The following is a 15,864-nucleotide window of genomic DNA, read 5'->3' on the forward strand; positions in this document are numbered from 1 at the left end:
TCTAAGTTAGACTTTATATAAAGATAACTCAGTTCCCTTTTCTTGACACCCAAGACATAGACAACTTCCGTCTTTAGACTAATCTGAAAAGTTATTTCAATAAAACTTAAAATTTAAGGAGCTCCAACATTTTTTAATTCCAAACTTCCATCCTTTCTGCTCCCTTACTTGCCTACTATGAGACCAGCAACTGGTCCAAAATCTAAACATCTTAATATCCGGTTTCCAACTAAAAGACTTTTCTGTTTGTATGCCTGTGTTTGTTAAATAACACGCTTCAATCTGGCACACAAAGCAACTTCAACTGTACCAATAACATGCTTGCTTTTCTTCATTCCCTCTTAATTAGTCCATTGACTTCCACAACCAAATATGAAACCACTACTGCAGATCCAACCAAGCAGATGATCCATAAACTCCTTTCTCCTTACCCTCCTACTACTGGTTGGAAGAATGCTCCAAGTAACACATTTTCATTTCATGTAGCTCAATTTTTTTTTCTTCAAAGTAACGAGTAAGTAATTTATTCTTCCCTACTCCCTCAAAAATCAACTCTTTAAATCCATCTAGATGTCTTAAGATCATCACACATTTTGGTATTTGCCATGCACTTTTTATAATAAAAATTATGTCCTTCAAGTCTCACCTTCAAGTACACTTCTAGGTGTTCATTCAGCTCAGACGTAAAGTGCATTATGTATCTAGATTTTGACAATCCTGCTCATCATGTGCTGATTTCCACAATGTCTTCTTTATCTCAGTTTCTTCCTATGCTTAGGAGACTTCCAAACATGGTATCCCCTAGTTTTTGTCACATGTATACACAGCTGTTCAAATGGGATTGCATTTTCCAACCCCAAATTTCACCTTTTACTGCACTGCAACTAGAATGAAGCAGGTGATGCACATAACCACAAGGTAAGCTTTGGAATTCACAGACCATGATCCCACGGCCACGTCAACTTTTGCATTCTTTGGGGAAACGTATTGTTTTTACACAGATTAAATAAACTCCAGTATGAAAAGCACATGCTTCATTGCTATGATATTATGTTTACTCAGATGTTTGTACATATGCATATTTTTATCCATAACTTATTACCAAAGTCATCCTACATAAATGCGTATAATGTTTGCAGCGTGGCACAGGATAATTATTAGTTGTCTTGATGCTAATTGCTCAGGGAAAATGTTTAATTGCATATTAAATTGATCATATGCATATTTTATCTAGTTTACTCTTTGGGGCAAATTTACTGTCAGCACAATCTAGATTTGAATAGCAGTATACTAAATACAGAAGCAGGGCTTTTTGAAACTGGGCTAATGTTTGAAATGCAATTCTAAATAAAACAAGCAGAGCCCTGTTCTATTTCAAGATGAAAAAGGTGAATTTCTGCACAAAGTAAAGACATATCCTGCCGAGCTGCCTCATATAAGGGAATATTAGGGAAGAGAAAAATATTAAGACCAAAGCAAAATTATTATTGCCAGAAATTCCAGAACTTGATATGGGATTACAAGAGAACTATTTCTTTAGATTTCTTCCACTGGTATGATTAGGAAATAGAAGCTTTAAATAGAAAGCACATACATTTTGTTTTTGTTGTGTACATTTTGGGTTTTTAAACAAAAAAGTACTTTTAATTTTAACTCATGCATATAATTTGACATCCTTCCTGCTCAATTATTTCAAACACAAATGCATATAAATTGCGTATATGTGTATAAATTACATCACTGTAAATAACAGAGCCACTTCTCTTACCAATGGCCAAGTAGTAGAAAAACGACATGGCTAAGCTCATATTCTTGCTGCAACAAGTGGCAGCAGCTTGGCCACTTACCACTTGTTTTTTAGTAACTGGTTTCTATCTAGTAAAAAACACCGGCACTAAGATACTTCTCTACCAGCTGCTACAGAGTAATACAAGTAATGAAAATCTACTTATGTAAATGTTTATTCTGTTAAAAATAAAGTAATTCCTGGTCTCCCTTCTGAAGCAAGAGGATGTGGACAAACAGCTGATTAAATGCTAACAGCTTCATTTTTTTTTTTCCCCTGACAGGAACTGAACATTATTCTTGAGAGAAGAAAAGCAGTTTATTCAACAGCCAAGACACTGAAATCACTTGCAGGCATTTACCTTTACAAGCCATTGCCCAAGACACAAAGCCATTGAAAATCTGCCAGCTCTGTAAAGTACATACAGTGCATTTTATACAAGACTTGGGAGAGTAGCAGTTTTTTGCTTGATCATGTGCTAAAATCCATGGCAGAAGATAACAAAGGTGAATAGCCATGGTAGCCCTGTCCCCCAGGAGGCTGGCACTTCCAACAAATGACACAAATTGTTTTGTCAGTCTCTGCTTCTTTATGCGTACAGATCATGTTCAATAGTGACATATTATCAAGAAATCACAACCCTCCGAATCAAAAAGCAATTTCATAATTAAAAACCCAGATGACTGTAGGTCATTTTACAAATAGAGTAAAATAATCTCCCTTAGAATATAATAAAGCACTGCTAACTAGCCATGTGATGTAAACCAGAGCTCAGACAGCTCAGAACAAAGCCAGTAAACATTTCACAGAAGACCAGTTTTTCTTAGAAAGGCTTTCAAGTAGGCCTATTATATAAAATTAAAAGAAAGAGGCTTAAAATCTGCCTTAAGTATTACATTTAAGCTGGGGGACTGGGGGGAGGAGGGAGAATTAAAAAAAAATTATTGCAGCAACTTGTGTTGCATGGCTTTTAGAAACAAATCCAGTGAGGCTCTGAAGCACTGGTTTCAATTTAACTTCTACACTATTCCCAAGTATTAAGGTCTATGAATCCCATGACACCATTCTCTGTCCTACCAATAATATTAAATTGCCACTAAATTTTCTTGCTACTCAAGGAAAACATACGAATTCTAGCATCAGCATTTGTGCAAAAGGACACGAAAACAGACAGGAGAAAGGTCATAACAAAGTTCTTTAAGTCAGCAGCTTATTGACTGTAATTTCATGAGGGATTTTTACACAGTGCTCCAAAGGTAGTTATGCTCTGCTTCAAAAATAGCAACTGGACTGCTGATGGCCTACAGATGGTGATAAGCAACTTCAACAAAAAGCCAAAACCAAAGGATTTATGAATTAAGAAATTAATTAAGAAATCTTCATTTAGCAAAACCATCTACCACCACTCTTGGACCACACCCAAGTCTGAAGTTGAAGTCTTCTAGAACCAACCTCCTTTCCACTCTGACAGGAAGCAGTTCCTGTTTCCTTCCATCCAGTAAAAGAACAAACCAATGAAACAACCTGTACCTACAGCATCATCCAGAGTTTAGAGCCCTGACCATTACCATAAAACTCTCACAAGTCATACACAAACTACTTCCACTGCAAATTTTCTTGTGCAGTGGAACTGCAAAAACACTTTTTGTGGGGTTTTTTTGTGCAGAGCATGGTTGAGACAAGACAAAATGATATACTTATTAAAACACACTGCAGGAATCCACTTCATGACAACATTTTCTGTGCAAAGATGTTTCCCTTGCCTCTTCCTTCAGGCACAGGAGAAAATACAGTATCTCAATGGAAATGGACAAGGAGCATAGCAAGAGTCACCTTGTCTAACTCACTGAAGTCTTTAGGAACCTGTAAGTCTTTATTAGCCTGTAAGACCAAGAGACAAGTAAACAACTCACTTTTATATTTCACTTTTTCAGTTTGTGCACGCCCTATTCAGCTGTTTTAGCACCAACAGATAAATACAACAAAAATGTGATCATTGTAATGAAGCCTGCAATTCTGATCCCTACAGAATACATATTTCAGGCTCCCATAGAAGCTATCATGAGAAAAGTACATCCTTTAACCATTCTGAAGTACCAAGTAGCAGATCCTGAGACACAACCAGAAGATTGACTATACCAGTGTTTCTTAATAGTCTAAATAAAATTATTTATAGCTCTTGTCTGTTTGTGCCTTAACTTTCCAGTATTTAAAATACTTACAACTAAGTATTTACACTTACACCATAAGAAAGAATGTAGTCAACTTAGTGAAAACAAAAATTATATATGGTGGTTTTTAACTGCAAAGCTGGTTTAAATGAGTAATTACATTTAGGATGGGCACAGTTATCTCCTTCAAATTTGCAAAAAGCAAGGATTTGTGAAATAGCAAATCAGAAGTTTTAAAGAGGACAGAAAAAGTTTGAACACTACTTGTCTAAAACATGATCACTTCAACAACAGGCTTATAACCCAACCCACAGAAGACACCTTTTCTCTCTGCATTGATGCTTACAATAAAACCTAGAGGTCTTAATTACTAGCAAGAAGTCTTAATAAATAAATCAGTGTCTGAAAAGTTCAATATCTATACCTTTGAATTTTCAGATTATAACCTAACTCCACTGGGATACCTTTTTTATTTGCGGCAGGAGAAGCAAAGAGAAAGCCCTGCAGCATAAAATAATAAAGTTCCCTCCAGACTTCAAATTCTGCTTGAGATCTGGACTCCACTGCCATGAGAGCTGTGCCATTCAAGTCCATACAGTTCAGAAATAGCAAATCATTACCCCATTTTTTAACTTCTGGTAAATTTTTCTTTGAGTATGACATTTAAAGGGTGCTCAGCTTTATGCAAACAACTATAAATTTTACAGTTTGGGGGAAAAAGGAATACCTGCAGCCCAAGCTCGTTTCCTTAAAAAAAATACAAGGTTCACATTAAGTGACCAATAAAAAAGACATACATTTCATGTTCAAATGTAAACAGGTAATGTATAGAAGAGTTAATACAAAGCACTCTGAAGTTCCTTGATCTGACCAGAGTGCCTTCTACCCCTGCCAAATAAATAAAAAATATGATCTAGTTATTCCACACACACTAAAATAGTTTCATGATAGGCTAATTAATCATGAACATAACTTTTCAGACATTACATAATTTCACAGACTTGCTTGTAGCTCCTGCCAACAAAAACAACAATTTGAATGAGAAATAAATCTACACTTGAAGTGAGATGACAGTGACAAAACATGACGAGAGTAGGAAAAAGAGGGGGGAAAGGAAGGGGAAAGTATTCATATCCCACAACCCCCCTGTATAACTTTATTACTCAAAACACAGCAGAGCTTAAAAGCCAAAATTCATGAATCAAGCAACTGAAACTAACTTCTCACTCTAATCTTTCTTACTTCCCTAAAATTACAGACTATTTCTGGAAATTATGTTTGATAGAACTCCAGAAACAAACCTAAATCACACAGCTTATTCTGTGGCACTTATCTGGGATCAGGAATCTCCTTGTAATAGCCATGCATTTATTTCTTGTTTGGAACACATCTAGTAGCACTTAGACCAAGTACAGATCACTTTTATATTTCCAAACAGTCTCAGATCTACATTTTCAACCTGCCAATAGATTAATACTTGATTAATTCAAACTATAAAGCAAGTCAGATGTAAAGAAAGGCAAAAATCAATTTTCCTTAATAAAATACTTTTAATCCCCCTTGTAAGCCCCTCTGACAACAAATTCAAACCCCAAATGGCAATGCCAAGGCACTCTCACTGATACAGTAAGACTATGCAGGCAGACGGAAGTGTTGATTTAGGAAATCGGGAATTTCTACTGGTAGGAAAAAGGCTCTCACAAGGTCCCTCCACAACCCATATCAGTGACAGACACACAATCTGCACATTTATGTTCATTTTAATTGTATCATTGCAATTCAATAATTTAGTACTCATATGAGAACAATTTTAAGTTTGACAGTTATTTACTGAAGTGAAGTTCAGTGTTCAAGGAGTGCTGGAGAAGAGTGATGAAAACTCCTAACCTGGTTACATATCATGCCCCTTGACACACTAAAAACAAGGCAAAGAACATCTCCGTATCATAAACCATCAGGAGAGAAAACAGCAGCTGTAAGCAAAAACTGCTGTTAATATTGTGATTCTGTGAGTGTTTCCTAACATCATCGCTCTCCCAGAAGCTCAGGAAAAAGAAGTAACACTGTAACATCCCCAAAACATCAACTTTAATTATGAGGTTTTTCATGCACTGACACCATTCTCCTCCACAGTAACTAGAGATAATACCCACAGGTATAGAATGAAGGTTTTTTGGTTGTTGTTTTTTTTTTTTTTTTCACATATTATCTTCTTCAGGAGGAAGGACATTACAAGAGTATTTTCCTACAATTTAAGACTTCTGTTTCTTGGGAGAAAGGATCTTCCCCTGTACTAATTAACTAATCAGAGTTAATCATGCAGTACAGTCACTACTCCAGCACTGCTTTCTAGGAAAAATCACCTTTTTCACTAAGACATCTGCCTTACTCATTCTGCATGTGAATTTGCAGAATCATAGAATGGTTGGAAGGGACCTTAAAGATCATTTAGTTCCAACCTCCTGCCACCGGGGTGTGTGTGTTTCACTAGACCACTTTGCTTGAAGCCCCTCGCAGCCTGGTCTTGAAAACTCACAGAGATGGGGCACCCCCAGCTTCTCTGGGCAACCTGTTCCAGTTCTTCACCACCCTCACAGTAAAGAATTTCTTCCTAGTATCTAATCTAAACTTACTCTGACCATTTCAGTTGAACCTGCTCTTAACCCTTTCAATTCAAAGTGATTACCCCTTGCTCCTATCACTACACACACTTGTAAGAAGTCCTTCCCATAGGCCCTTTCATATACTGGAAGCTGCTATCATTCTCCCCAGAGCCTTCTCTTCTGCAGGTGCAGCAAGACCAATTCTCTCATCCTGTCTTCATAGGAGAGATGCTCCAGCCTGCTGAGCATCTTCATGGTCTGCTGACCAGCATCCTCTAGAGGACCTGCACTGCTTGGAGGGGAAAGGTAAAATGAAAGTATAATGGATACTGAAGTCATCAGCTGAGGGAAAAGGTATTCCCCACAAAAACCTATACACACTCCTGGAAACCAGTATCTCTTAAGATGAATGACTTTTCCCCAGAATACCTGTGGTGAGTCTTCTCTGGATGCACCATAAAAGGAGATAAATTCAGCATAAAAACATAAATTGATGTCAAGTCAGGCAAAAGAGAAATGCAGCAAATCAATATCAGAGTCCTGAACACTGACAAGGATGGAGGTTCAATAATCTCTGGTCAGCCTCTTGATTTTCTCGAGAATAAATCCTTGTATCAACCATCCATAAGCACATTCTCTAAAAGCTTAAAATCTCTGAAGCCAAACAGAAGTAAAAGTCACAACCTACCAGCAGACAAATCACAGTGGTACCACCTGACTGAGTTGTGTAAGATGTCAGAGCCATGTTGTAACTTTTGTTTATACAGGGGCATAAATCTCTTTACTGATACACAGTGGCATCTATAATAATGACTCAGGAAGAGGATCTTCCATCTTTATTCAAAATGCCTTCCTCATTCTTTAAGGGAGCTGCATAAAAAGAACCCATATGAAACTAAAATATTTGAGTGTAAAAGTCAAAGCAGACTCAAATCCCAGAAAACATTAACACCAGGATTGCCATTTCATCCGTCCATGTTAGCCTGATAATGTCTGAGAATTAGGAGAACAAGTGTTAGGATATGCAGCTCAAAGCTAATATTCCACCCCACGATCACCCAAGAGTCTTCATTTCAAGGAAGGAAAAGAAAAAAGGAAGAAATAAGTTAGCTTTCCAAAGAAAAAGCGACACAACAGAGATAAGCTTTGGATGCAACAGGAAGACAAGATGGGACTTAAACAGGAACTGATTTTGGCTCTAAAACCTAAGTATGTTATATCAGAGCATTTCAGTGCCAAACATAACCACCAATCAGAAACCAAAACATTGCAAGAGCAATGCCCTAACCCTCCCCCAGGGAAAATATCAGCACTACTTGCAGTGCCCAAACTAGAGAGCAGTAGTGACCAGGGATTTGGAAAATCAGAGAGAGGAGACGTATGCCATTTTACTGTTCACATCTGTTGTGCAGAAAGATCTAGTTCATATTTATTAGCTACATTTAATTCACTGTAGATCTAAATAATAAAACATCTATTTTTTTTTTTTTTTTTTTTGAGTATCATTAGCCTATTATTAGTTACACAAGAAAACCAGTATTGGATTCTCCCCATGCCACCTCCCCCCAGCAAAACTCCACTTGATACTCATTCATCTCCAGGATTATCATATAACTACCAGTTTAAGGCTGGATCAATGTTTCTTCACTTCACTGAACAATCTAATCAATAGCAACAAGGACATTCTGCTGTCAAAAGCAAGCTGCTGCTCGTGCTGCTAGTCCCCCCTGGGCTTGGTGTTACAGAACTATGTTAGATGGATCCTGCACACAGCACTCAATGTGACACTGATCACTCTGCAGGCTCAGAGCGAGGTACTGACACCAAGTATACAGCTAAATCAGCACAGCTAATTGCTGGCACCTTCAGAAAACAAAGTTGTAGTCATGACAAACAGGTTGAAAAATTATTTGCACCTCCTACTGAGGAAACTAACCTAGTCTGATTTCTGGTTTAATTACCTATGTGTGCGTTGATTTTTTTTTTTTAGGAAGGCAAATTAAATGGAGAAGACTGCAATAAAATAATTCAAAGGCAATTCTCTAATCAGTAATACATATGTAAATGTAAAAAATTTTCATCCCAGCCACTGGGAAGCATACATACCACTCGTGCTACAAGTCTGCAACTTTTGGAGAGCCTGCAAATCAAAAATATCACTGTGCACTTCTCAGGCAAGAGTAATGTTTTGTACTTGTATTACACAAGATCTAAGAGGATGGGGGCAGTTGTATATACAAGAGATTCCAGCTTAATCTCCTACAAATACATGCCAAACAGTGCAACCAAAGCAAAACCCACTCACTGGGATGTCTATTTCATATTGTCTGTCTGTAGCAACAACAACAAAAAACCCTGCACAAAAATACAAGGGTAAAAGCGCTTAAATTTTACTCCATGATCATCTTATTAAATAAAATTGAGCAATTCCCAGCTGTGTTGCATCTTTCGTTGAGGTACACAAACAGAAAAAATGCAGGGTTTGAAACCAGCTTTGTGTCATGGGAAGAAGATGGGAGAGAAGAGATCAGAAAGGCCAGAAACATCACACCAAAGAAATGAAAGCATTATTCCTCATTATGTCTGGCTATCTGGGCAAGCTAATTGCACAGAACATGTAGATCCTGCTTTTAAACAAGATGGTGAAATCTGTTTCTGTTGCTATAAAAGCAGAAAAACCAACACTCAAGATTTCTCTCTTTATTATAGCTATGAAACATCCCTTAAACCCATGAGATTCTGAAAGTACTTAGTCTCACACTAAGAAACATTAGCTTAACGTAGAATCTTGGACATTTATGGATAGTTCATTCCTCAGCACAACACATATAGTGAAATCAGCTTCTGAGTGGATTATCTATCTTCACCACCTCCTCAGCTCCAAATTCTCAAAATATATCCCTCATGCTCACACTAGAGCCCCAATATTCTTCCTCCTTGCTATCTACCCTGGATCTCCATCTTACCAAGAAGGAACATGCACCACATATAATCCAGTATCCTATATTAATTCCTTATCTGACTTCTACCATTATGTGAAATATCAAACATAAAGATGAAGACAGAGCTGTCCTCCCTTCTCTTTGAGCAGTAATGCTTCCAAAGACATCTGCTTGCTACTCTCAATTTCCATAAAACCTACTTGTCATTTTTGCTTAAGTACAAGTTAACTGTGTGATCTGGCCATTAAGTTCAACTTAACTGAGGAAAGATGGGCAAAGTAGATCTGACTGATGCTGACTGCAGCTGCAAAGTAACTGCAACTGCTTTTTTTTTATTATTATTTTTTCAGTGTAGTAAAGCATAAAGTAAATCAGCAAGCAGATATCCTTAAAAAATGTACCAAATGTACATCTTCCCCCTCAGTGGAATTGTCACTCCACTACCACTACCACTTCTGTATACTGGATCAGACTCAGCTTATGCACCTCTACCCATTCCAGCAGTGCGTATCCAAAATGGATGTATTTCAGAATAAACTAGCACTGCTGAAAGAAGCACAGAAACTAGATACTTTCCATCCATACAAAACCTGCCAATCTGCCACAACACTGGAATCACATTTTTTTCCCCTCCTGCTTATGGGGAAAAATGGGGTGTTGGTTCAATCACATCCAAATCAAATAAGCCTGAGTTGAAGTCTCTGTCCTATCAGCAAAATTAGTTGCTACCTCCTGGGTCTAAGAAGCAGCCACGTCTGTCCCCATGACTCAAGCAGCAATTAACAGACAGTTAGCTGCAAGGTCCCAGGTCCTACCAAGAAAATGAGACTACAGAAGAAACCTGCCAGCTTGCTATAGTATCACTCACTGCAATAGGCCTGGGAAATGTATTTTTAGCACATACAGCAAGTACAGCACAGGGAGTTTCCTCAAGTGTGTTTATCTTTGGCTTTGGATACAGCCTAAGAAATCAAACTGGAATAACTATGTTAAAGGGCATTACCTTCACATATGTCCTTTGCCACAGGGAATCAACAGACCAGACTGTTGAAACTGCAAAATCATGAAATTACCTTGATTAAGCCTAAAATGGACACCTGTTCTTAAAGAACTGGACGGAGACTCCCTGCCAATTACATAAGCCTGCAAACAGCCAAGATAACCTCCCCCAGTAAAGGGCCTGAACCATATTTCCAATAGTCCTCTGGAGGTGAAAAGCACCACACCATCAGCCTGCCAGGGTAAAACTATGCAACAATAAAGTGCCAGAATGCTGCTAGCTAACATTTCAACAGCCAAAGCAGAATCTGAAGAAGATCCACAAAAGCACAGAATGAAGCTGAAGTCTTGCCAGAGGTTCCTAATATTAATGCACTGCTGACAGCCACTTTCTGTCACTGATGTCTGTACTTGAGCTACAGTTTTAGTAGAAACACAAGCATCAGAAGAAACGGGCTACTGCACAAAACAGTGATGACAGATCAGAGAAGCAAACTCAACATTTCTGGAGCTTCACAAACCATGATCAAGCTCTCAAACTACAGAAACGATTAAAATCCCTAAAGATAAGGTGTCAATGAAACAACTACTAGGTGAAAGAACACTTTTTAGAATTTGTTTTCCTTTCTTCACTCACATAAGTCAAAGACCAGGAACAACTACCTTCAGCAAGGTTTAGGAGGACTCTGAACAGTTATTTCCTTTTAACACCCTTGCAAAAAAAAAAAAAAAGATGACTGAAGAAATGACTGTGTGTTGGATCCACTCTGGGGCACCAGTCAGTGTTAGTGTAATTCTTTACAATTCTTTCAAGCTTACCCTGATCCGTTGCTTGATTCTAGAACAGAAGTGTTGAATGCATGCATCCATACGTATCATGTTTATCAACTGCATCCTAGGAATATGAAGAAAGCTGTAATATAATAACCTACACCAATAGAAATTCTATTACATTAAAATTAGAATCACCTTACTGAGTTTGAGAATAAAAGTTATATTTTGATAGAATGAGAAAAGGGGATTTTAATGAATTATTGTTCTGTTTGGCATAGTGAGGCACATTTGTTACAGCATGTGGAAGTTTTCTCGTAAGCAGATGCAGTTCTTGTTTAAGATGTACTTTCAAGCTATACTAATACTCTTTGGCAACAAACAGACAATATTTTACAACACTGTAGCTATAAGTGTTGCTATATTTCAGAGTAGAAATTGTTTCAAACTAATTCTGATTTTAGTATTGTTATTTAAAATATGTAATTTCTGGGATTACTAAAACACAACCTTAACCTTGGTAAACCAAACAGTCAAACTGTCAAATCTGATGGCAAATTTTAACAGTAATGCAGTTCTGCCCAGTCAATCTTTAGGAAATCTAATGATTTTATTAAGTCTTTGAATATACACATGGAATTAGGGAGATATGGATCCTGATGTTTTCCTCTCATTTCTTTCCCAGTTTGTGATTACATTTAATAAATAAGTATTGCTCCTCTGTCTCAGTACTACATAGCCTACTTCATTTAGACCCCAGATATCATGCTGAAACCTACTTGATGCTCACAGTCTATCATCTTTCTTCTACTCCACTGCCACCTCTTTTCACAAAATTTTAGCTGATACAGTGACACTTGTTCACAAACACTGAAGCCTTTGTTTCCTCCCACCTCCCCACCTCTCCTTCTCCCATTTTTTTTAAAAACATGCCAAAGAAATACTGTTGCAGGGACAAGCAGGGGAAGAGGCAAAACAAAACCCCCCCACAAACACCAACAACCACCAAACAAAAACTTTAAAAAACATTCCATCTGCCTTAAACTGCTGCAAATTCTGACTTTACTGAATCCCAACCAATATACACCACTCCAGAAAGAGAGCTTCCTAACCCTAAGAAAAGTTCTGGCAAGAGATGAGCTACAGTACAGCCACTGCCAGAAACCTGTAATAAAGGAATGCTGAAGACATTCAAACAAAGCAGGTATCTTCTAGAATTCCTTTTTTAAACTACAATCTAGGACTAGCAGCTCTTGTACAATTTCTTTTGCTCTTTTTATCATTTTTATTACTTCAGCTGATTAACATCTTTTTAAGAGCAGATACCAAGTTTTTCCACTGCAATAAAAAGCAATCCTGGCCAAGAAAAGATTTGCCCATTAGCCGCACTATCTCCACAAAGACAGCAGCCTTATTAAATTACAACTGTTTGAACAAGGTCAAGAACTCAGGGTTTAATTCAAAGTGTTTCCAGGTATAATGCTGTCAGGTCAACTTAAACAAGCCAACAGAGGCTTTGAGCTTGATTAAATATTAAAACAGAATCTTTCACATCTGTTTTTACCCAAGGATGAAATTACTGTACATCACTTCAACCAGCTCATTAATACACTAAACACATATCTTGCCTCAAAAGGTTACAGGAATATCAATGCTTTCAGCGTGCCTGCAGTGAAGCCTACACAACTCAGCTAGAAGTGAGGTCACTGCCTACTTTAGCAAGATGTCAATATTTTTTTATAAATGTAAGAGGTAATCAGTTAGTCATAGATACATTTTAAATTAAAAAATGGGAGCCTCCAGTGTAGCTAAATCTGTTGCCTTTGATCTGAACCTTTTAAATGTTCACCTTATTTTCTTTTATAGATAACTTGATAACAGACACAAAACTGAAAGTTTGATCCAACAGTAATTATTTTTAAAACTGGAGGGCTGTCATGCCCAACTAGAAATTGGCTTTTTTAAAAAAAGACGCACAGCACAATTTTTAATTGAAATATAAAAAGGTCTATCAGAATCATCTATTTCAACACATATAATTTCTAATGATACTTTGATGGCATGTTTGGGTACATGAGAAGAGAATGCATTGGAGGATACAAGTTCTTTGACAATGATAAACACACGGTATTAACTACTCCACATGGCATTTGCAGCCCTTTAAAACATAACCAAAAAAATAGATACTCCTCTAGCATTATCTTTGTATGAGACAGGAGACATTAGTCAAATCGTGTTTCCTGACTGCAATCCATAAAAAGCAGAGACAAATGAAAGTCATCTATTTAGAGCAACAGATGTACAAGACAGGACTTGGAAGGGAAGCTATGGGAAGTGTTTTGCATCTAGACCGTGCTTATCCCAGACAGAAAATGGTCTCTGTATTTGTATATGCTGAAATTGAACTGAAACATCACTTGTAAAATAAAATTTTAAAAAACCTAGTAAATTTGCCACAAAACATTCAAATCTACTACACAGTCTTAACAGCACACTCTCAGGGCAGGGCAGGAGGAAAACTGCTTGAATATATAAGTTCTTACATAATGAACGGGAGAAACTAACACCTCTGAAAGCCCCAACATCTCTTTGAGGAGTCAGAACTATATATTTTAAGCACTGCTAATAAGGCATGAGATAATTTGCTTAAGACAAAATAAAATTCCAATGCAACAGTCTTCTACCACCCACTAATTTACACTTGAACAATATCATCAACTAGACCAAACTGTGCTTAATGTAAAGTCAATAAATTCTTTTTTGGCTGTTGACACAAAAATCTACTGGGAATTAAACACTTGAGGAAATTAATCATTATAACACTCTGGTTCAATGCACATCTGTATTGAAATAATTTGGTCTTTAATTCACTTTATTTGTAGTTGGGTTTAAAGCAGTAAATTTGATAGAATCAGGCCTCATTAAACCAATCTAGTTCAAACTGCTTTTCGTTAAGCTTGGTGTGTTTGAACAAAGTCAAAAAAGATTCATTTCCTTTAAAACAATTGTGCATTATAAAGCAACCCAAACAAACCAAGACCACTAATACATAATATAATAAAGGCATTTACATTTGATCTGAGCAAAAGCCAACATTAATGATCTGTTTGCTTTCAATACATTTTCTTGAGGCACAGACACTCCTTTCTTACAGAACCTTGCATGGACAAATAGCTGAAAGACCACCAAAATAAAGCATCTAGAAGCTCAGGCTATTATGACAACCTCACAGCTTCCTGTTTTAAGACTTATGTTTGATACTTTCAACACAGATGTAGTTTAGCATTGTGGCTTCCAGACTGAGTTAGCTTGGAAATCAGCAGCAGCAAAGACACCTTGGGAGACACCACATCCATGTGCTGGGGAAACCTGTGCCAAGTTACCTGACTGCACAAAAGTGACAGATCCTGCTAACAGAATTATACCAACACTCCTCTCCACATGAATTCAAACCCAGCAGCAACTCTGCAAAAGGCGGCAGCAATCACAGCTCCATGTGTGGCTGCCAGGACACACTGAGCAGTTCAGCAGCCTGAGCACATCTCCAGCTTGAAGTCTTCAGCCCAGTCTCTTTCAGGACAGGGTGTGGTGTCACTGCGTATCACCACAGGAGCCCTAATGTCAGCATAACACACGATAGGAACACCTGGCAAAACAGAGACAGTTACACTGGAAATGTGCCTAAAGATGTGTGCAGTAACTCAAGAGAATGACGTTAATCGCTCCCTCACATATTTACCTTTCCATTCTGTTCGAGTGACAGAGCAGACAGGACATTCTATGCCAAGGGACTGCTTACTCTCAGGTAAGGACATGAACAAAATCCTAGACGGTATGAATGAGCTGATCTCTGAAGAGATTTTTATTTTCTTGAAGTACACGCACATATTCCAGACAAAATAAAATATTTTTGTGATTTCAAGAGGTGAAGAACTTTTCAAATTAAGTTTTGACCTTCCCAAGACAACACTGGGTCCTGTCTCATGCCCCTGCTTTCACCACATGTAGCTGCTCATGCCTCCACATCCACTCCTTCAGAAACAGAAACATGTAGCTGTGTCATTTCAGCCTTACTATGCCAGGCAGTACAATACCTGTGCTACAACTGAGCTGTAAGTAGCAGTCACATATTAAACTAAGGTGGGAATGAAAAGGGAGATAAGAATACTTTTTTATTTCATGCTAGTTTAACAATTAAAAAATAAATGCACAAAACCCCCCACCCAACCTGAGCCCTTATGAAACAGTTTTCCCATTCCTCAAAATAAAAAAGTACCTCCTTCCAAGGGTATTTAGTTACACTACTTTCTAATCAATCTCAGTTATTACTACAGTACTAGACCAAAAGAGAAGACATAAATAGTTTGCACTCCTCATAACTCTCCTTTAACTTTCCATAAGGCTTAGTCTGATATACTTTTGTGGTTCCAGGGTCTGAATTGGCATTTAAGTACAGAGAAATCCTTGCCTACCTCAAAAAAAAAAAAAAAGAAAAAAAAAAAAAAACCAAAACAAACAAACAAAAAAAAAACCAACAAAACACAGGTTATTCAAGTGACTTTCAGGTGATTACCACTTATTCCATAAAACAA

The 15,864-nt window shown here is 37.5% G+C and overlaps 1 protein-coding gene across 4 annotated transcripts in view; it reads right to left on the minus strand.

Moving 5' to 3' along the window:
- The window catches only part of KAT6B (lysine acetyltransferase 6B), a 103,527-nt gene that overhangs the window by 61,283 nt on the left and 26,380 nt on the right, over nucleotides 1–15,864 (minus strand). The window contains exon 2 of one of the 4 annotated variants that reach the window (XM_083866723.1): nucleotides 11,321–11,396. The exons of the other annotated variants lie outside the window; for them this stretch is intronic. Coding sequence (XP_083722849.1) covers nucleotides 11,321–11,396 — 76 coding nt within the window. The remainder of the gene's footprint in view (nucleotides 1–11,320; nucleotides 11,397–15,864) is intronic. 4 annotated transcript variants of the gene reach the window in all.

The sequence above is a fragment of the Zosterops lateralis genome, assembly GCF_965231275.1.
Source record: "Zosterops lateralis genome assembly, chromosome: 8".
Taxonomy (NCBI): domain Eukaryota; kingdom Metazoa; phylum Chordata; class Aves; order Passeriformes; family Zosteropidae; genus Zosterops; species Zosterops lateralis.